Genomic DNA, 21,607 nt, shown 5'->3' with positions numbered 1-21,607 from the left:
TGGGAGTGCACTCTTTATACATCCATGCGTGTGGCAAAAAAGAAATCAAAATAAGTACCTGGTCAAATTGCTCAAAGAGTTTGGCACTGGGCTGGTGTATAGTGCAGATAATGGACCGACCACCCTGTGCTAAAGCCTTCATCAAGGAGACGACTTGAAAGCAGGATGCACTGTCCAGGCCGCTAGGAAGAAAAGGAGTTTGTCAGGCTTGTTTTTTTCACTCGCTGATGTTCATAATAGCCCCTTTGAATTAAAAGAACAGAAGCTCCACAATCCCAACAGGGTTTGGGTAGGAGGAGATATTTCCAATGAGCTGCACGGGCTACCACCATTGGCTCTCCCTGGTTTTTCACATTTTAGTTTGGCAGCTACAAGATTGCTCTTAACATCTTAATGACTTCTGTTCCCTAAAGCATCCTTCTCTCTCCACCTCACTTTCAGCTTTTCGTATCTTGCACTTGTTGGCCAACAATATACGTTCTAGTTTTCAAAGGATCTGGGACCTTACACATCTCAGTACACTTATGGCTGCCACTGTGGGCTTCTGTTTTATAAACTGAGGGTTCCCAACCCCTGGGACACCACATTTTTGGTTCTGCATTGCAACCTCTGAGTGCCCTATTAACAGCACTGCTTGGAAGTTGCCTGTGATGCACTGGCAGCCAGAGATTGCTGCTGAAGGCATCACAGCAGGAGAAACAATGGCACCAACTGTCAGCAATCAGCAGAATCGGAACTAGTGAAGTCAGCATCATATTGTATATTGAACCATAGAATCGTAAGGTCAGTCATCTGGTTGAAACCCCCTGCAATGCAGGAATCTCAACTAAAGCATCCATGACAGACCTCTGCTTTAAAAGGTACTGGTGAGCACATAAAATTCCTTGTTAGGGATTTGGGGTTGGGGGTGGAATGGAGGGAGTAGAACCATATAAACAAAGCAAAACATGAAATAAAATAAAAACAGAAAGAGTTCAGGAGTGGGGAGATTAAGGAAGCCAAGGAACTACCTTTGGATGGAAGAAGAAATAATTAGATTGAATAATAATCAGTTTTAAATAAACTAAAACCAGAATGGGTTGTGGGGATTAATGGAGGGAAGGGATTGGCTTTGGATAAAAGATGAATGAATAAGAGGGAATAATAATCTACTACATGCATTCTAGCAATCAAGTATTTAATTTTGTAAATGTATTGGTTTTCTGCCTTGGCCCCATGCACTTTACCACATGGCCCTTTGAGGGTGGGCCATGAATCAATGTGGTACTGCAAGCCATGCACTAAACGATAATGATACCATCTTTTGGTTGGAATACAAATTACCTGGTAGGTTCATCAAAAAACATAACTGGCGGGTTGTTCACCAGCTCCAAAGCAATAGCGAGACGCTTTCTCTGTCCCCCTGAAAGACTTCCAGTCCTCGTAGAGGCACAGGACAGCAAACCCAGAGCTGTCAGGATCTCCTTTACCTGAAATGAGGGACAACAAAGTATTTCAAAGGGTTTTCACAAGTGCTGCCCACATTCCACAGGGCGGGGAGCCTCCAGCCTGCAGACCAAATCAAGACCTCCACTGGGGCAATTTTCAAAAACCAAGAAAAGCAGATGTCATATCTGCTATCAGGTGTGGGGCAGGTAGAGATGTGTCTGGATCAGCTGCATGAGCCAATCCCTGCAGCAAGCAGGATTGAACCCCTCCCACCCATTAGCTGATGTGTGGGGAGTTCAGTCCTGCTCAATTTGGGAATGTTCATCAGTGCACTGTTTGCGACGCTCTCTACAACAATGAATTTCCTTTCAACCACATACCCCAAACAACTATTTATACTGCTGTCTATACAAGATCAAAAGCTGAGCTGCAAATCTAGCTAAAATATAATATCCAGTTGTTAAATGAAGCATCCTTATAATTGTCTGAACATTCCTGTGAGTACTTTCAACACATTTTTCTTTCCTCTTTTATTCTTACATTGAGGGAAATTTAACCATTAACTGCTGGTTCTATAAATGGTAGGCAAGCAGATGGGGTTTCTTTTTAATAAGCATGTCTTCAATCTGCCCTCACCCCAAAAAGCACAAAATTTCAATAGTATATCCTAAATTCCTTTGTTACTGATATAAAGAGTGCTGCATACATATTTCATCCCCCACAAGCAAGGGGGAACTAATTTTTAGCTCAGTTTTCACAATTACATTAAAAATATTCAGTATGTTTCATTTATTCCTTGAGCAAAGTACTATACATACCATTTCCCTCCTGCCTTCATCTTTTTCCTGAAGTTTCAGATGAGCAGATACCTGAAATATTAGGTCAAACATAATCCTTATTAGACACTCATCTCTGAAGACTCCATCAACTGTCAACATGATTGACTAACTACAGTTCCCAGGAAGCTTTGGGGGATGTCATGACTGTTTAAAGTGACATGATACTGCTTTAAATGTATAGTGCAGATGTGGCTTAATTCGGAGCCTCCTCTTAGATAATTGAAGCTCCTATACACAGGATGCCTTTGAGATTAGAATGCTTTTCAAGCAAGCAATGCTTCTGTCTTGAGGAGGTGCAATCCAGCAAGAGTCCTTTACCACCTCTTTTCCTCCCTGACTCTGTATTTAAATCATTTCTCATGATCAGACAAACCTTAGCAAGAAGAGAGTTGCATGAATGGCACACTTGGGAAGATTGGAAATCAGTTTGATGAGAGAAAAGAACAAATTGATAAAACACCGTGTACACCTCTCATCCCTTCAGACTATAACTTGGTTCAGCTTGACTCAAGTTGCTATGCTATGGAAAGGTAAGGTTTATTCATGTAAACATCTTACATAGGCCCCCATTGTATTTAAACATAAGGAGGAAGTCCATATTTTTGTTCAATGGGAAGACCCTCTTTATGTCTCCCTCCCTGCAATTTCCTGGTCTAAGAACCAGGAAGATTCAGAGTTCTGATCTCTGAGTCAATGAATTGCTTTCTGAATAAACAATGGGTGGGTAATCACACAAAGACACTTGGACTTAAGAGCCTGCTGGATCTAGTCTAGCATCCTGTTCTCAGTGTGGCCATCCAGATGGCTTCTGGGAAGCCTGCAAGCAGGACCAGAACACAACTGCACTCTTCCCACCTGTGATTCCCAGCAAATAGTATTCAGAGACATACTGCCTCTGACATAACAAAGGCCGCATGAAGGTGTTGACAAAGCAAAAACAGTGGCCAATAGCAGCAGATTTGCTTTATTTATTTTTTTTTTCCTTTGGGCAGCTGCAATTAAAAAAAGAACTACTCTGAATCTTTTGATCCTAGAAGATATGTTTAAATAACATTTAAATAAATATTTCCCCAAAAAGTCCTCAGTATAATAATGCATTTAATCTCTGGAAAATGAGTAGCTTGGGTTTGACCAGGCCAACTCACAGCAGTTGACCCTGTAACTGAACGCTCTTCAGGTATCTGCACAAAACTGCCAAGTGGATTTCACAGAAGCCTGGACAGCGGACATTTTTAGATTTGTCAGCTCAAATCAGCCTCTCTGGCACTAGGCCAAAGGCGGCTGGCTTTGCCTCCTAGCCCAGTGTTTGTTTATGGAACAAGCAGCCTTGTTGAGAGGGAAGTGAAGGAAGAGGCAAGGAGCGTGTATTTTGGTCGTTCCCAAAGACCTTGGACTATCATTAAACTGAAATCACAGGGAGATAAGCTTTAGTTAGATGCATCAGGCTGTAAAGGATATTTCAAAGACCTGCCACTGGCAAGACAGGCTCTTCTATACAGGGAGCCACACTTTCTATGCACATTAGAGTATTAATGTGTTTTTGCTTTATATACTGCAGCTGTATCTTCTGTGTGTAAACAAGTGACTTCCAGAATTGAAAAGCAGGGGTGCAGAGTAATGGATGGCCAGCCCTTTAATAATACAGATTTGTAACTCAGGCTCTTTTCTTAAAAAAAGAAATATGAATACGGTATCTCTTCTGAATCCCCTCCACGAAGTGAAAAAGGCAAGTGAGGCGCTTCTCATTGCCCTGTTGTGGATGGTAGTGGCAGGAGGCAGCCTTCTTTGTAGTGTTGCTCTGATTATCAGCCTGCACCTATAGTCACAATAGTGGTCCCCTGAAGGCGTGGACAGTCATCACATTACTGGGCTTCTGGTACCCAGGCCTTTGGAAAATCCAATTAAATTCTACCAATGCACAATGTCCCAGACAGTGTCCCTCCCCCTTAAAAAATGTTTAGGGGTACTCTCATTTTGACTCAAGAAAACTTCCATTTTATAGTTCAACTTGGGGAAAATAAATACAGTAAATGGACAAAAGTACAAAGATTCATAAAATGTTTAGGGGTATGCATACCCCTGTGTCCCCCCCAGAAAAAAGCACTGGTCCTAGGGTTGTTTGTTTGTTTGATGAAAGCCTGCTTTTTTATTGTTTTACTGTTCATGAGGGTTTTTAGACATGTTGATTGATGACCTTTTTCCTAGGTTTTATAATCTTAATTGTATTTCTTTAATTATTTAATGTTTGTTAACCACTCTGGAAAGTTTTGATCAAGGTTTTATCATTTCAATCGTGTTTTATTGATTGCTTATTTAATGATTGTGAACCGCTCTGGGAATTATTTTGATGAAGGGCAGTTTAGAAGTTCCGTAAATAATAAATAAAATGGGACTTCTTCCTTTGTGCTATAAAACAAACTTCTCATTGTCTGCTCCAAGGCAAGAGCAGAGTGGTCAAGTCTACAGACTGCTTCACTTTGCAGCACTTAAGCCTGCAAAGAGGTTTGTCAGGGTAGCAGCACACAGGGTTAAGCCTTATAAAGGATCAAGCAGTCCTGAACCCACAGTCATGGGGAAGTTCAGGCTGAATGTAGTTCAATTACCATCATGGCTTCTTGGACAGTAAGATGTGGAAGTAGCATGTCATCTTGCATTATGTAACAGGAGACTTTGCGGAAAGAGCGCAGATCACGAGGTTGTCCATTGATGAGGATCTCTCCTTTCATCCCAGTCTCTCTGAAATTGGTCAAGAAAAGAAAAAAAGCATGAAACTTTCCTTCACATCCTTTAGGGGGAGACAAAGCTAAGGGCTGGCTTGCACTTAGGGACTGACTTATTTGTCAAATACAGTTCTCTGTTTCCCATTTTTCAGTCTTGAATTCTGTTCTCCACATTTCTGCACAAATTTGCCAGTTTTATGCATATAATATTTTATGAATTTGTAGTAAAATGATCAATTTTCATTAAAAAAAATCCTCATGGAAGTTCATCTGCATTTTGGTGCAAATTTAGCCTTATGTATGCAGATTTGACTAATGTACTCACTTTTGCAAGTAATTTCCCCTAATACAATGCATTGTCATGGTATTCTCACTATCACGTTAACGTTTATGCACACTCTACATTTTTGTAAACATTGCTTGGCTAGAAAATTTCATTCCCAAATTAGGAGAAGTGTAAATTTTGAAGGATACCTATGCTTTGTTTCTTAAAGTGTGAATTAGGCAGGTTTGCCTTTAAAGGTGAACCGAACCAAATTTGTCTCCTACCCCTATGTGCACTTTACATTTTTTAAAAAAGACATGCAAGTCAATTATGCTTCTGCAGATGCAAGTAAGCACAATGTGTGAAGTGATCTCACTCACTCATCTGACTCACCGAGAGCTCCAAGGCTGTTTTGGAAATCATGAGATTGTAGACAAGTCCTACATTCAGAAGACTGCAATGAGCAAATCAGCCCTCGGAGCAGGTGGCATAGTATTTACTTCTAAATCTCTGGAGTTCTCTCAATCATGCAGCACCATGAGTGAAAATATTTGTCTTATCAAAACACTTGTAGACTTTAAACCAGAGAATCCAAATCTGCAGGAGCAGGTTTGAGCAACAGTGTTGCTGATATGTATTAAGGCTTTTTTAAAAAAATATGTTTTATAAATACAAGGTGAAATATTTGCTTAAGAACAAGGATTAGACCTAAGGTTCTTCTATGTATTATAAGGTAAAGGTAGAGGGACCCTTAACCATTAGGTCCAGTCGTGACCGACTCTGGGGTTGCGGCGCTCATCTCGTTTTATTGGCCGAGGGAGCCGGCGTTTGTCCTCTGACAGCTTCCGGGTCATGTGGCCAGCATGACTAAGCCACTTCTGAACCAGAGCAGCACACGGAAACACCGTTTGCCTTCCCGCCGGAGCGGTACCTATTTATCTACTTGCACTTTGACGTGCTTTCAAACTGCTAGGTTGGCAGAAGCTGGGACCGAACAACGGGAGCTGACCGCGTTGCGAGGATTTGAACCGCCGACCTTCTGATCGGCAAGTCCTAGGCTCTGTGGTTTAACCCACAGCGCCACCAGTGTCCCTGGCAGCAAATGCAAGTTTGTGACAGTGAATAAATATTACAAAGAAGGTGCAGCCAATTCTGGTTCTCCAGTGGGCATAAATGCATTCTACATACGTTTCCAAGCACATGTTTATCATCTCACATATTACAAGTTTAGCTGCACACTTAAAATTAGCTATATCTAAACAACATAATGTGGGAATTGACCGTTGCCCTCACTTACCTGTATCCTGCCAGGATGTTCATGAGCGTTGACTTTCCAGCTCCAGAAGGACCCATAATGGCCACAAGTTCTCCACTGCTGAACTTTCCTGAAATTCCTTTCAACAAGGTCTTGAAACCTGCAAAAGAAGGTGGTGCAATGTTTAGACGTTGACCCCACGTCTTCCTAGTCATTCTAGCAGATTAGAATCTGAAATACTTGCATCCCAAGATTGATTTAAGACTCAAGATGTCGCTAGTCTCTAAACAAGCTAGACCTAGTCAGGTAGCCTCAATTTAAGTGCTTGGTTTGATATTCAATATGTAATAAAACTATGCACTGCTGAGAGAACTTCTCTGTATTTTTCCATTTTCTTGAAAAATCTTACAAGGAAAACATAAACAGTGAACATTTATTTGTTGCAAATAAAAGCTCTTTACCATTTTATTACCTACCATCTTTTCCCTAGTAGAGCTGTCTTAGCATGGTATTTCAAGCATGCTACACCTTTCTGGTTTTTATTCATTTCTTTGTAGTTTAAGAGGCAGAAATTAGGTTGTTGCAGCACCTACACTTTGCAACTCCCTGCCTGTTGACATCAGGCAAATGCCTTCACTTTTGGTGCCTGCTAAAAGCATTTTTATTTAGATGAGCCTGCCCAGATATTTGGGACGCGGGTGGCGCTGTGGGTTAAACCACAGAGCCTAGGACTTGCTGATCAGAAGGTCGGCGGTTCGAATCCCCGCGACGGGGTGAGCTCCTGTTGCTCGGTCCCTGCTTCTGCCAACCTAGCAGTTCAAAAGCACATCAAAGTAGAAGTAGATAAATAGGTACCGCTCTGGCGCGAAGGTAAACGGTGTTTCCGTGCACTGCTCTGGTTCGCCAGAAGCAGCTTAGTCATGCTGGCCACATGACCCGGAAGCTCCCTTGGCCAATATAGAGAGATGAGCGCCGCAACCCCAGAGTTGGTCACGACTCGACCTAATGGTCAGGGGTCCCTTTACCTTTACCTTTTACCCAGATATTTAGAAAGTTGATGCAAGCTTTATCCTCTTTTTATTTTATTATTTCAACTTTTTGAAAGTATCAAATCATTGTTTCTAATTCTTCCTATTGATAAAATGTCTTGTCTTGTCTCTTTTTTTGTAAACCGCTTTAAGTTTTGTTTGTTTTTACAATCAAGTGGTGCATAAATTTTATGACATGATAAATAAATAAAACAGTGAAACTAAGATATTCACAGGATATAGTGATAGCCATAATCTAAAATGGCTTTAAAAATGGGATTAGACGAATTGAGTGGGTGAGAATACTACCAATGGCTACTTCTTAACTTCCAGGATCAGAGGCAGGTTGCCTCCGGATTCCAGTTGCTGGAAAATGTGAGTGGGAGAATGTGGTTGCACTCCTGTCCTGATGATTGTGGGCTTCCCAATGGCATTGAGTTGCTGCTGTGAGAACAGGGGCTCAGCTAGACTGGTAAAGAAAAAGCGATTTATATGTGTGGTATGTGTGATATTACACTGTGCCACCAGATGGCGACGTGAAGTCCCGTTTTTTTTCTACCTGTTTTCCCTGTTTAAATTTACGACGTTTTAAACTGAAACACTTCTTTGATGTGTCTAGATCCAGGCCCGGATGCTGAACTAGACAGGCCCTTGGTCTCATCCAGCACGACTCTGCTATGGTCACAGAACAGCAGGAAGTGAATGTGAGAAAGCAAGTTTGACGTTTAATAAGGCCATCATTTTCATCGCCATTGAAAAGCCAGATTTGAAAGAAAAGGCCTACAGTTTGCTTGTAATGTCTGCATTGATTTTAGCAGACTGCTCCGGCTGCTATACCCCCATCATTTGTGTTTTTACAGACATTTTGACAAACATATAAGAGGTTTCCAATGTACTTGGCTCTTGAACAGTGTTGAAAACGCAAGCCTCGCTGATTTCCAGGAATCTTCACAGTATGAAAAGGAGTTGAAAGCAAGATAAAATGTCACTCCTTATCCACGCCTTTCAAAAAATACCAACTGCATACTGAAAAGCGCTCGTCATAAATTATTTGTCAAGGCACAACCTTAAGTGCATCCCGCAAGCTGCGTTTAAGCTGCCAGTGTGAAAGAAGGTTTACAATGAACGCTGTCAGAGATGTCCACCTCCGAACAAGAATAATGTGTGCTGGGTGAGAGCATACAGCAATTGTTCAGGAAACTTCACTAGCTTGATGGAAATGACTTAACTGCAGAAAAAGAAAAATAGAAATTTGGACCCAGGCAGTACTGCAGGTATGCGGGAACCCGTGCTCCAGATGTTGCTAAACTACTGACATGTCAGACCTGGCCACGGTGAATGTATGCCACAGTTACTGCAACCTGCTCTCTGTGCAGCTGCCTTTGAAAAATGTTTGGAAGTTTCAGCTGGCCCAGAATGCTTCAGCCAGACTGCTCACTGGGGCTAGCTGCAGAGAGCATGTTACTCCCTTGTGAAAACAACTGGCCACTGGTCTGTTTCTGGTCACAATTCAAAGTGATGGTTATCACCTATAAAGCCGTATGTGGCTGGGGCACAGGATACCCAAAAGATCTGTACCTCCCTTTACTAATCTGTCCAGGTGCTATGATCCTCAGCTGAGCATCTTTTCTCGGTCCCATCAATATCAGAGGCACAGCTGGTGGTGATACAAGAGAGACTTTTCTGTGGCGGCTACCATACTGTGGAATTCCCTCCCAAGAGCGGTTTGATGGGCTTCCTCCTTGTTATCTCTCCACTGGCAGGCTAAGACCTTCTTTTTCAGGTAGGCCTCTGAAAACTAGGTGCCAGTGATGTTGACCACTGGGCTGGTATCAGAGCAATCAATAACTCAGTGCCAGTTTTAATTGTGCTTTATTTTTTTAACTATTGTGTTTAACTAGTTTGCTTTCATGACCTTGTCTTTTATACTGATGTTTTTAAAATGTTTGGTTTTTTTCCAATAATTTTTATTGGTTTTTCACATTTTATAAAGACATAACACACACATATAAGACAAAAACAAAAAACATGTATAATTTCGAAAATCTTACTTTCTTAACCTTAGTCCTTGACTTCCCCCCACCCCCCCTTCATACATCCCAATTCCCATAATTATGTCAGCAAGTTATTATTTTCTCTCCTTAGCATGTTAGTATTGCATCTTTTATAAAAAAAAGAAAAAAAATTAGTTCTATCCTAAGTTGGACTCAGATCCCTTCCATCGATTTCCCATTTTTTATTAAACTTCAATCATATTGACTAGACCCAAAAATCATTAGTATTTTAAAAAAAAAAAAATAAAGAAAAAAGAAAAGAAAAAAAAATTCTGTTTCCCCCCCCCCTCCCCTCCCCAGTTCGTCCCTTCCCAAGTACTTGTCCACAATAACTGTTCTTAGCCTGGATTCCTGATATCCGAGGCTTTCAAGTCTATTTCTGTCCCTCTCCGCCGGTTTTGTTGGTAGTCCTTTATGTTGGCCTTTAGGTCTCGAAGGAGTTCTATCCCAATCAAGCCAGATTTTCTTCCCACCAGATGTTTTTAAAATGTTGTAAGCTGTCTTGAGTCCCAGTTCGGGAGAAAGGAAGCTACAAACAGACAGACAAACTACAACTTCCATCATCCCTGGGCCATTGGCTATGCTTGCTAGGGATGATGGGAATTGAAGTGCAACATCCTCTGGTAGGTCACAGGTTCTGTTTGCCTGCATCACTGTGTTTCACAACTGGCCTTACCACATTAAGTAACTGTATTTTCCCAGGATTGCACAACTGGTCTAGCCACATTAAGCAATGTATACACTGCTGCTTCCCCGCAGTATTTAACCCAAGCATAAAACATTTTTAATTCTTTTTTAAAGGGGAAGAGTACAAAATGAATTAAAGAACTGGATTTTGTTAACGAGCATTTCAGGCTACTGAGACCCTAAAACACAATGGCATGCATTATTCTTTTCTGGAAATGGGTGAAAGGTCTTGTTGCCTATGAAGGTCAACCAAGTAGAGACTAGTTATCTATGTAATACCAGCATTGTGCCCCTTTTAATCCCTTATGGAGGATTGAAAATATTCAGACACAGAAAGAACTAGAGCCTTTCTCTGCTGCAGAACATTTCAAGGCTAATCTGATTTAGAATCTGTTGACCCATAAATTCTATATTGGCATTGCATGCTTCCTGTGATTATAAACACTGGTGCTGTCAGGGTAGAACTTTCAGGCAAAAGTCTAAGATCTGCACAGAATAAATACCTTGCATTGCTAAAAACAAAACGACAGCAGCGGAACGGAATTATGCTGACCAAGTCACCATTTGCGATCTAGAAGAGACACCAAGAGATGCCCTTCTTTCCTCCACAATATATGCTGTCTTACAAAAATGCCTTCACCAGTTAATGAAAAACCTAATCAAACGATGTGTATACAAAACAGTCCTATCTCAAGACACCATCATGGAGTCCCAAAATGTAAAAAGCATGTGGGCCTTGTGAGAAAGTTTCCTCAAAAAGTGTAGGGAGTAAATACGATTTCCAAAGGGATAAACACTATTATTGTAAAACTGTGGCCTAAGAAGTTAGAGAGAGATTATAAGCACTACGGTAAATCTCTGGCATAACAGCACAAGGCACTTATAGGAACCATTGTCTAAAAATAGGCATCAGTCAGGTAAGAAACTATGGCATGAACTGGGGGGGGGGGTGCAGTTAAATTGTTAATTTACCTAGAATTTCGATTCCAGAAACACTCATATACCCCTTTAACTTTATTGTTCTCTCAGATCCATGGATTAAATTTCAGCTAGGCATTAGATCTGACAGACTGCATTGTGTTGTTAAACAGAAGGAAGTCTTTACAAAGTAAGGTTTATGGATCTTTCTAAAGCCGTGCACGCCATACTCCCCCCCCCCGCCCCAAGCAGCAGCCTATTCATTGTATAAATTTAATAACTGGATAATGCTTTTCTTCAGAGAAACTAATGAGACGTGACAACCCACTAGGCAGTTGGACCCCTAACACTATAGCATTTGTGGCTGGCCATTTAGCAGATAGTGTGACCTCATGCTTCCTGCCCAACTACAAGTCATCTACCACAAATTCATCACTGCTGTATTAGTATGTTGTTATGTACGTCAACTTAGATTTCCTTAGGAAGTGAGAAGTTCTTTAAACTTCTCTTTACAGTAATTCTCTCTTAGCAGTAATCTTGCTGAAGTTATCCAAAAATCAACAAACTAGTAAGAGCACAGATTGAGCCCAAAAGGAAGAGAAAATACCACATAATTTGGGGCTAGCAGGCCATAACTTTATTGGTACTATTTCTTAAGCCATTTAAAAGAGGGGTCACCAACCCACCATCTGAGGGTGCCAGGGTGCCTATGAAGGTCTTCACTGGTGCCCTCAGGAAAGCGCTGCAGACTAAGTCTCTAGTCCTCCTAGAAAAAATGTTATGAAGCAAAAAGTTCAGAAGTCTTTTGTGTTTGACGGGACTTGATCCCAGATAAATAGCTACAATATGACAGTCTAACTGGAGCCCTCAGCACACTTTCAAAATTTGAAATGTACCCCCTGGTCCAAAAAGGTTGTTGACTCCTCTCTTAAGGGATTTGCAGCTATAAACGGTACATGACTACCTCCATCTATCCCAGTGCAGGTATTCCTCTTGTTGAGATAGCAGAGACCATCTCCCTTCACCTCAGTCTTCTCACAGGCCAGCTCCTCTGACTTGGAGCTAAAGTCTACTATCAACAACTTCACCAATTGGAATGAAAAGAAACCAAACAACGGCAACCGGAAACTTCCAAAAGTCACCAACATGCTCTTGACACAACAGCCACAATCGCACAACACCCCAAACCCTAATTTGGAAGATCATGAATGAGTTAATGTTGAGTTCATACATTTCCTCCCTCCCCCCCATTTGTTTCCAATTGGCGTCCAAACTGGTTTTCTTAAACCAGTGTCTGCTTGTAAACGAGGATCAAAAGATGGTTTGGGGTCTTGGTTGTGAGTAACTATGATAGGCAAACTCCCACACTAAGATCCACAAGTACATTGTTTGCCCCTGAAGTGGCAAACAAAAAGTGCACGTTGTCTACATTTCATCACAATGCATTTCTTTGTAAAGTGTAAATAGATTCTGATACTACTCATCCTTTGTTTCCTATAAGCTACTGCCAAGGTTTGTTTCTTTAATGCCAACATTACAGAAGAAAGACATCTAGTTGGTAGGCTTGGACTTGTGTGGTTGGAGAAGAAAGCTTGACGTAGAAAAGGCTATAGCACTGAAATTCTTCTTAAAATTATTAGTGAGGATGGCAGCTTTCATGCTTGAAAAAAATAAAACGATCCATTCTCCTACACAGATATAATTTTCATTAAATGTTGTCTTAAAAGATTGTGAAAATGAATTTTTCAGTAAGACAACTTTGTCAGGATCTGGTTCTTAAAAGCAGGTGCTGGCATTGTGTGAGAAGCAACATAAAGCTAGATATAAGTAGATACAGCCACATGCCTGCATCCCAGAGCAGAGAGAGAGAGCCTCTTAAATGGGTCAATGAACGATAATAACCCTGCTCCCACCAGGCTTCATGCAAGTGATTCAAGGATGTATTCCACATGGCAAGCTTCAGGTCTACAGGTTTGAGGAATTATGAGTCAGAATGTGTCTTGCTCTGTGTGTTTGCTTGCCTCCAAATAAGGGGGAAAGTGATGAGGTGAAGTTACATGATTTACTGTTTTAATCTTTTCTGTGAATTTACAGAATAGCTTCTTTTCAAGCAACTCAAGCCTTATGTAAACATTTGGCAGGTTATTATTGTTAGAAAAAAAGATCTTGCATTTGCTTTTGAATGGAAGTCTATCCTGGAAGGATCTCTCTCTCTTAACACAAAGAGACAAGGCAGGCACCTGTGGTCATAAGGATGACTCACAAATACAACAGTAGAACACACACTGGGGCTGGGGAAAGATATGCCTATGCCAATCAAGCGGCCACCGATTAGATTTTGTGATTCTATTATGAGCTAAAGCCCAAACATTCAAGGGTTCATAATAAGGCCACACACCAATCAAAACTATATATATGTGTGTGTGTGTGTATATATATGTGTGTGTGTGTGTGTATATATATGTGTGTGTGTGTGTGTGTGTGTGTGTGTGTGTACACACACACACACACACACACACACACACACATATACACACACAGAGAGAGAGAGAGAGAGAGAGAGAGAGAGAGAGAGAGAGAGAGAGACTGACATCCAATGGTGCTAACCTGCCAACAGGATAGATTTCCATGAATGAAATGGGGTTTCCCATACCACTCTCATTCTCTGCAGCTCCCTGTGTGCCCACAAATCAGTTCTGGAGGGTTTGGGGAACCTGCTGGAGAACATCTGGGAGGATGGGGCTACAGGGAGGAGCAATGGAAAACCCATCCATCCATACATTTCCTTTACAACTAGTAACAGTACCACTAAAACATTTCTAATAGAATAGAATAGAATAGAATAGAATAGATTCTTTATTGTCATTACACAAGTGCAACATTGCACAAGTGCAACGAAATTGGATGCCATCCCTTAAAAACAACAAAAGCAAAACAACAACAACAACCAAACAAACCACATTCCAGCCACACCCACACCAACACCCATCAAACTCCCAGGTCACACTATCGAGTTACAGCATTCAAAAAGGCCACAGCTCTTGGATAGAAACTGTTTTTCAGTCTATTTGTCCTTGACTTGATGTTTCTATATCTCCTGCCAGAAGGCAGTAGTGCAAACAGACTGTGTCCCGGGTGAGATGAATCCTGCAGGATGTTGTTTGCTTTCCTAAGACAACGGGAACCGTACAGTTCTTCCAAAGATGGGAGAGGATGACCAATAATCCTTTGGGCTGTGGTTATGACCTTCTGGAGCACCTTCCTCTCCCTAGCTGTACAACTGGAGAACCAAGCACAAATACAGTATGTAAGAATGCTCTCTATGGAGCCTCGGTAGAAGGACACCAGCAGTCTCTCACTCAGATTGTTCTTCTTTAAAAGTCTGAGGAAATAAATTCTCTGCTGGGCCTTCTTCACCAGAGCAGTGGTATTTGCGCTCCAAGTCATGCCCTGATCGATAGTTACTCCCAAAAACCTGAATTCCGCCACCCTCTCCACCCGTTCCCCGTTGATATACAAGGGCTGAATGTCCGCCTTTTTTTTCCTGTAATCCACCACCAATTCCTTGGTCTTAGCCGTATTAAGAGCCAGATTGTTCTCTCCACACCAAACACAGAGCCGCTCCACCTCGTCCCGATAGGCGGACTCATCCCCTCCTGAAATGAGCCCTACCACCGTAGTGTCATCAGCAAACTTGATGATTTTGTTGCTGGAATAGATGGCTGTACAGTCATACGTATAGAGAGCATAGAGCAGGGGACTCAACACACAACCCTGTGGTGAGCCGGTGTTAAGGCTAAGGGCTGTGGACATATGTGACCCTACTCTAACCCTCTGAGAACGTTCTGACAAAAAATCCAAAACCCAGAGACAGGTGGAGTTGGAGAGTCCAATCGCCTCTAGCTTGGACACCAGTCTATGGGGGAGGATAGTGTTAAAAGCAGAGCTAAAATCCACAAACAGCAGCCTCACATAACTCCCCGGCTGCTCCAGATGGGACAGAGCAGCATGGAGAGTGGTGGTGATAGCGTCTTCTGTGGATCTATTTGCCCTGTATGCAAACTGGTAGTTGTCAAAAGTTGATGGAAGACAGGAAATAATGTGACGGCGCACCAGTTTCTCAAAACACTTCATGATGATTGGAGTCAGTGCAACTGGTCTGTAGTCATTCAAACTACTGATTGTGGATTTTTTAGGCAGAGGGACAATAGTTGACGACTTCAGGCAGGGTGGGACAATAGACTGGTGTAAGGACTTATTGAAGATCTTAGTAAAGACCCTCGCCAGCTGATCCGCACAGCCCTTCAACACCTTTCCAGTGATGCCATCAGGTCCAGCCGCCTTCCTCGGATTCGCCATCCTCAATACCTGTCTCACCTCATGTTCCTCTACCGTGAATGAGGGGCCCCTATGGGCTGGTGGCTGTAATACCGGCGTCTCAGGTGGCTCCTTCTCGAAGCGAGCAAAGAAGAGGTTAAGCTCCTCCGCCAGCAAAGGGTCACCGTCGACAGCACCAAGGTTAGGTTTGTAGTTGGTAATATGCTGAATCCCCTGCCACATCTGTCTTGTGTTGTTGCTCCTTAAATTATCCTCAATCCTCAGCCTATAATCCAATTTTGCCCGTCGAATACCCCTCTTCAAGTTTGCTCTTGCCACACTGTAAAGCTGCACCTCGCCTGACCTGAAAGCCCTGTTCCTTTCCCGCAACAGGCACTGGACCTCTCTATTCATCCAGGGTTTCTGATTGGGGTAAAACCGGATGGATTTATTTACTGTGACAGTGTCTGTGCAGTGATTGATATAGCACAGAACTGCCGCCGTGTGCTCCTCCAGGTCTGAACGATCGAAAATATCCCAATTGGTTCTCTCAAAACAGTCCTGCAGCTGGTGAATAGCACCTTCAGGCCAGATTTTAACAGATTTTAATATTGTGGGAGCCCGTTTCCTGAGTGGGATATATGCTGGTACCAGGAACAGAGACATATGGTCGGACTGGCCCAAGTGTGGCAGCTGTAAAGCCCTATAGCCGTGATTTACATTCGAATAAACTTTATCCAGTGTCTTGTCCCCTCTTGTGGGACATTTCACATGCTGATAGAGCGTTGGGAGCACTGTTTTAAGTTCAACATGGTTGAAGTCTCCCGCAATGATGTGCACAGCTTCAGGATACTTGTCTTGCTGGCTGCTGATAAGGCTCTGCAGGCATCCCAAAGCCAAGTTGGCATTGGCATCTGGTGGCACGTACACACCAGTTAACATAACAGCTGTGAACTCCCTAGGGAGATAGGCTGGTCTACATTTAACAGCCACATATTCCAAATCCGGTGAACAGTGACTGCCCACAGTCTTCGAATTATTGGACCAGCATTTGTTCACATATACACACAGCCCCCCTCCTTTGGTTTTTCCGAAGTCCATGCCTCGGTCATGACGATGTACCGCACAGCCTTCCAACTGAATAGCTGTGTCTGGTATGGACGGTTGAAGCCATGTCTCAATGACAAATAAAACGCAGCAATCTTTTACAAGGCTGTTCTTTGCTGCCTGCAGCCTCAATTCATCCATCTTGTTGGCAAGAGATCTCACATTAGCAAGAAATATGCTAGGGAGCGGTGGTTTAGATGGACTCCTCTGCAATCTTACCAGGACGCCAGCCCGACAACCCCGCCTTTGCCTCCTGTCTCTACGCCGCCTTCGCCTCCTCCCTGGAGGCATAGTAATGGCCTCGAGTAGGGAAGTGGAATAACTTCGATTCAGTTTGCAGTTGCTGAAACAATGCACAAAGCACAAAATCCACACTTCTCCAAATTTTGCAGCACAACTCCACAGCCAAGTAATTATATATCATAAAAATTCATGGATCAGGGAAAATAGCATCCAAAAATGCATTGCTTTGCAAAAATATGTATACTAGGCTAAACTGCATACAAAAATGTGTATATCCGGACTAAAATGCTGAGTAGTTTTCATGAGGATTTTAAAAGAAAACTGCAAAGCGTGTTCTCCTTCATGGAGAGCACGTGTTGCGGTGGGGGCCGCCAGGACACTCCAAAGTTGGGAGGCGGGCTAATTGATCGTTGGCCACTGATGCGATTGGGGCTTCCCTTGTTGTTGGGAAGAAGTTAATGTTGCCATTTATTGATTGACAGCCAGAAATAGTAAAACTCCTTGCACGAGGCTAGGGCTTCCTCTTTTCGCCCGTGCATCGGATTGCCCGTCCGCCCCCCTCCCCAGAATAGGGTTGTTCGCTTTGACCTTGCTATGCCTGTCATGGGGTCGTCTGCTTTGGAGCGGGGGCCTAGTAGGAATTTTGCCATCTGGCTGATTGGCTGGGGCCATTTGGTTTTTGCCTACTGCGTAGCAAATCGTCACAACTTGTAAGGTTGGCGGTTAGGCATTGGTTTATGGTTTGGTTGGTTGAGGGGCAGTGGTTGAGTGCCTGCCCTTGGTAGGTTGAGTGCCTGCCCTTCTAATGCTGCTGCTGCAAGGGATTCCGTTAAAGGAATTGGGGGCTAACTATTGCTTGTCCACTCTGTCAAGGGGGCTCGGGCCATAGCAATGAGCTCCTGGTTGCATTTGGGGTGAGGGCAGGTTCCCTGCTCCGCGTAACCCCCAAGTGTATTCCCCCATTCTGACTTTCGCATCGTGCGGAATGTCAGTCTGTCCCCCATGGTGGGGGCAGATAGTCGCAACCAATGCCTACGCAACCACTCACAAATTTGTATTTTAATAAAGTTGTGGCCAAAATTATGCCAAAATCTTAAACAAAAATTTCTGTGTGATGTGTGAGTTATTGGGGTGGACCTGGGGACCTCGACACGCAAACTCATATCGAAATATGATTGGGAAAACTGAGAGGAACCAACACTGATATTTTCACTCATCCCTAGCCTAGAGACATAAAAAAAATCCAGAGGCCTGGTGAAACTGGCAATTTTGCACAATTTCTCTAAAATTTAGTGTAACAGTAGCATCTGTGTTCCTGAATGCTAATTTTTTTAAAAAAAAAAATCCTCCCATGAATGTGGAAATAAGCTATGGATCTCTTCCAGATTTTTGGTTTACGCCTAGAGCATTGACAACAGCATTTTTAGCTCTCCTCTGGATTATTTGCATTAATGAAGTCTCAGAAATGAAAATATTTTCATTGCCAACACACTAAACACAGAACCTGCTAAAACATCCCTGAACTATTCTAATTAGCCATCATAATTTCTTCTGAAATGTGTAGAAGCATTAAACAGAAACCCACTACACAGTGAACACATCAGTGCTAGCAGAAAGAAAATGCATTGCATTAAGTGGATTTTAGAAGGGTGGTTTTTACTACTCCTGCAGTTCAGAAACTGAAAAGCTGAGCAACCATGATAATACTGAACTTTCATCTGTTTTCAAATCCTAGACAACCTACATTCAGTATGTTGGATTAATATAATCTGATAAAGTAGATAAAGTAATATGAAGTAAATCTGGAAGTGAGTGTTCCGGTTTGCAAACGCTCTTTGGAGCCCGAACGTCCGACACAGCTTCCACAACTTCCGGTTGGTTGCAGGGGCTTCCTGCAGCCAATCGGAAGCTGCGCCTTGGTTTCTGAACGTTTTGGAAGTCGAATGGACTTTCAGAACAGATTCCATTCGATTTCCGAGGGACTACTGTACTTTTTTGAGACTATAGTACCTGTCTAAAGTGGAATGCACTCCACAGGAAGGCTCATCTGGCGCCTTTGTTACATATCTTTAGGCACCAGACAAAAATATTCCTCTTCTCCCAGGCCTTTGGCTAATTAAACAATCTATGGCATTTTAAACTGTGTGTGTGTGTGCATGTGTAGTTTTTGTTTGTTATTATGGTATGTATTTTTTTGGGGGGGGTTATATTGTAAATTGCCCTGTGATCTTTGGGTGAAGTGCAATATAGAAATTTAGTAAATAATAATAGCAGCATTACAGCTTTAACCCATGGTAACTAATACAGTACATGACTAAGTTTATCTCAAAGGGGAAGTTTTCACATCCCGTTTCAGACATGTGATCAGGTTCCAGGAAGACAAAGCTATCGCTGCTGCCCATCACACATTGCTGCTGAGCTACCTTCCTGCTGGGTATCAGGGAAAAAAATTCTCTTGCTAATAGTAGGAATAGCTGAAGAATAAAACAGACCAGGAGGACAACAAAACTATTTAGATGTCATTTTTAAAAGGCTGGGTGGCTATTTTACCACCACAGTGACCTAGACCTCCATCATATTGTCATTCTTTCCACATAATCAGTTTTATTCCCCAGCATATTACACAATAGTTTATAATGTCACAAAAATCTTTGCCTTTTAACTTTTGAGTTCACTTAAAATTCTCCATGTTAGAACTGCAAATATGCTATTTTATCTGAACAAACGTAAGCAAAATGTTATCCCAAAGCATGCACTTTACTTCTTTAAGCTGGTCTTCACTATTTTGTGAATGGTTGGCATCTTCATAACTTGATCTGATGAATTTTTACCCATACCTGTTGCCAATTAACTTCTGAAGGGTCTATCAAGTTAAGATGAGTATCTTGTCCATGACAAATTGTATCCAAGGAATTAATTTTGTCAAACTGTGGTTAAGGGCCATTATTAAAATGCACTGCTTTTTCCAAATTCCCATCCTTTTCAGAGAGGACTTTCAGCTTCCCCTTTACACTCTCCACGCTCCTTTCTTTTCAAGTTATTACAAGGGCTAACTGAATGGCAACAAAGAACTGAATAATTTCCAGAAACAGATGTTCTTTCATACTTCCAGTACAAAACAACAACAAAAATTCCACACATGGGCAAGGTATTGAATTACACAATAAAAATCTCTACAACTAAAAGTATATAATCACAATATTCATACATTTTCTACCCAGAACACATTTGCTACTGAAATTCTGCCTCATGGGGTATGTCTAAATCCAGGTCAGGTTAGCTTAGGTTAAAACTGAGAGAAGATTCATTTCTGGCTCACCTCCAAATCAGCCTGTCCTGTCCTAGTAGATTATATTACTTGACTCTCATTTGTAAAGCAGCTTCCTAGTTTGCATGATAGACCCTGCAATTAATTGCATCAAATGATCTCCATGTACATGTTCGCAAAGATAGAAAACACTAATGAATTTCTTTGGATAAGCAAGGCAGACTTGGGGATTTTTTAATGCAACTCTGTAGATACTTTTTGGAGCTCTGTCAAGAAGTAGTTCCTTCTGAGTGTTCCCATAAATACACTGTTTCAGTCCATTTCACTCAAGCCCAGTGGGTTGATAACAGGAAAAGCTCTACTTTTCTTCCCCAGGCAGCAAACAGAACTCTAGCCTCCTAGCTGTAAGAAACACCATCCATCTGGTTGCTGCAACATGGGAGGCAGCTGGCTAAACCTTCCGTGTTCTAGACCCCTCTGAACTCATATATGGTTTTGTCCTGTAAATGAACTTATCCCAAGACAATCATGCCCAAATAATCAAAGGCAAAGTCCCAGCCTGTCTTGGATTACAATTCAGGCACCTTGCAGTGTACTCCATAGGCTTGTGATGAGGTTCAGGCTATGTCCTCAGGAGAAGAACCATGATTACCTTAGTGGCTCTGCCACTAACTCAAGGATAAGTCCCTCTATCTCCCCAGCTGGGCAGAAATCAAAGGCTACAAAACAAAGTGAGGGCCCTTTAACCAACCAGTCAGCTCCTCCAGAGAGACAGAGCCTACTTGCTACAGGACTGGTCAGCCTACATAAGACTTCAGTTGGCTCCAGCTCCCTGGAGGGACAATTATCTCTCATAACTGTTTTAGCAGGGGCCCTTGGAATTGGCCAAGGTCCTGTTGCTTGACTGGAAACTGCTGGCCTCCCCTGTGGGCCTGAAGATCTCAAAGAACTAGATGCAACCTTTTATGACTCTGACTCTTGGACCTTGCACTGTACAGTAGATGCCTCTGATGAGACGAAAACACAGTTTCTGGTGGGGAGAAATTTTGTTAGCTTATTCAGGGCACTTCTGGTTGGAGAACTGAGTCCAGCCATTATTCTTGGACCCAGAGGGTGTCTCCTTTCAGAACCTCTTCTTCCTCAATCTAGCAGAAGTCAAAGACTGTAAAATAAGGTGAGGACCCTTAACAGCTCCTCCAGTAAGCCAAAGCCAGTGACACTGCCAGGGGTGTCAACCTATAAAAGCCTTCAGCTGAGTATCTTGCTGCTAGAACAACATCTATATTCCACCACTTCCTTGTGCTTCACTCAGCATGGCTCATTTGGAGCTATCCAAGGTCCTGTTTTCATGTTTTCTATAGAAGAGAGCTTCTGTCTAGATTTTAGCAGCTTGATCTGGCCTCTTCTACGGTGAATTGACTTTGTGTACCCTGACTGGTACACAAGCTGTGACTTCCCTAGGCACTATTCATTTCTCC

General features: G+C 42.4%; 1 protein-coding gene across 2 annotated transcripts in view; it reads right to left on the bottom strand.

Moving 5' to 3' along the window:
• ABCG1 (ATP binding cassette subfamily G member 1) overlaps positions 1-21,607 on the bottom strand; it is a 51,822-nt gene that overhangs the window by 14,975 nt on the left and 15,240 nt on the right. For both annotated transcript variants that reach the window (XM_028727257.2, XM_028727258.2), the window contains exons 3-7: positions 6,550-6,667; positions 4,871-5,003; positions 2,247-2,297; positions 1,324-1,469; positions 59-182 (exon numbers count right to left, since the gene is read on the bottom strand). In XM_028727257.2, the coding sequence (XP_028583090.2) occupies positions 59-182; positions 1,324-1,469; positions 2,247-2,297; positions 4,871-5,003; positions 6,550-6,667 (572 nt within the window). The remainder of the gene's footprint in view (positions 1-58; positions 183-1,323; positions 1,470-2,246; positions 2,298-4,870; positions 5,004-6,549; positions 6,668-21,607) is intronic.

This window comes from Podarcis muralis, chromosome 4, assembly GCF_964188315.1.
Source record: "Podarcis muralis chromosome 4, rPodMur119.hap1.1, whole genome shotgun sequence".
Lineage (NCBI taxonomy): Eukaryota > Metazoa > Chordata > Lepidosauria > Squamata > Lacertidae > Podarcis > Podarcis muralis.
Note: the sequence above shows the minus strand (reverse complement) of the source record. Positions and strands in the feature narration are given on the sequence as shown.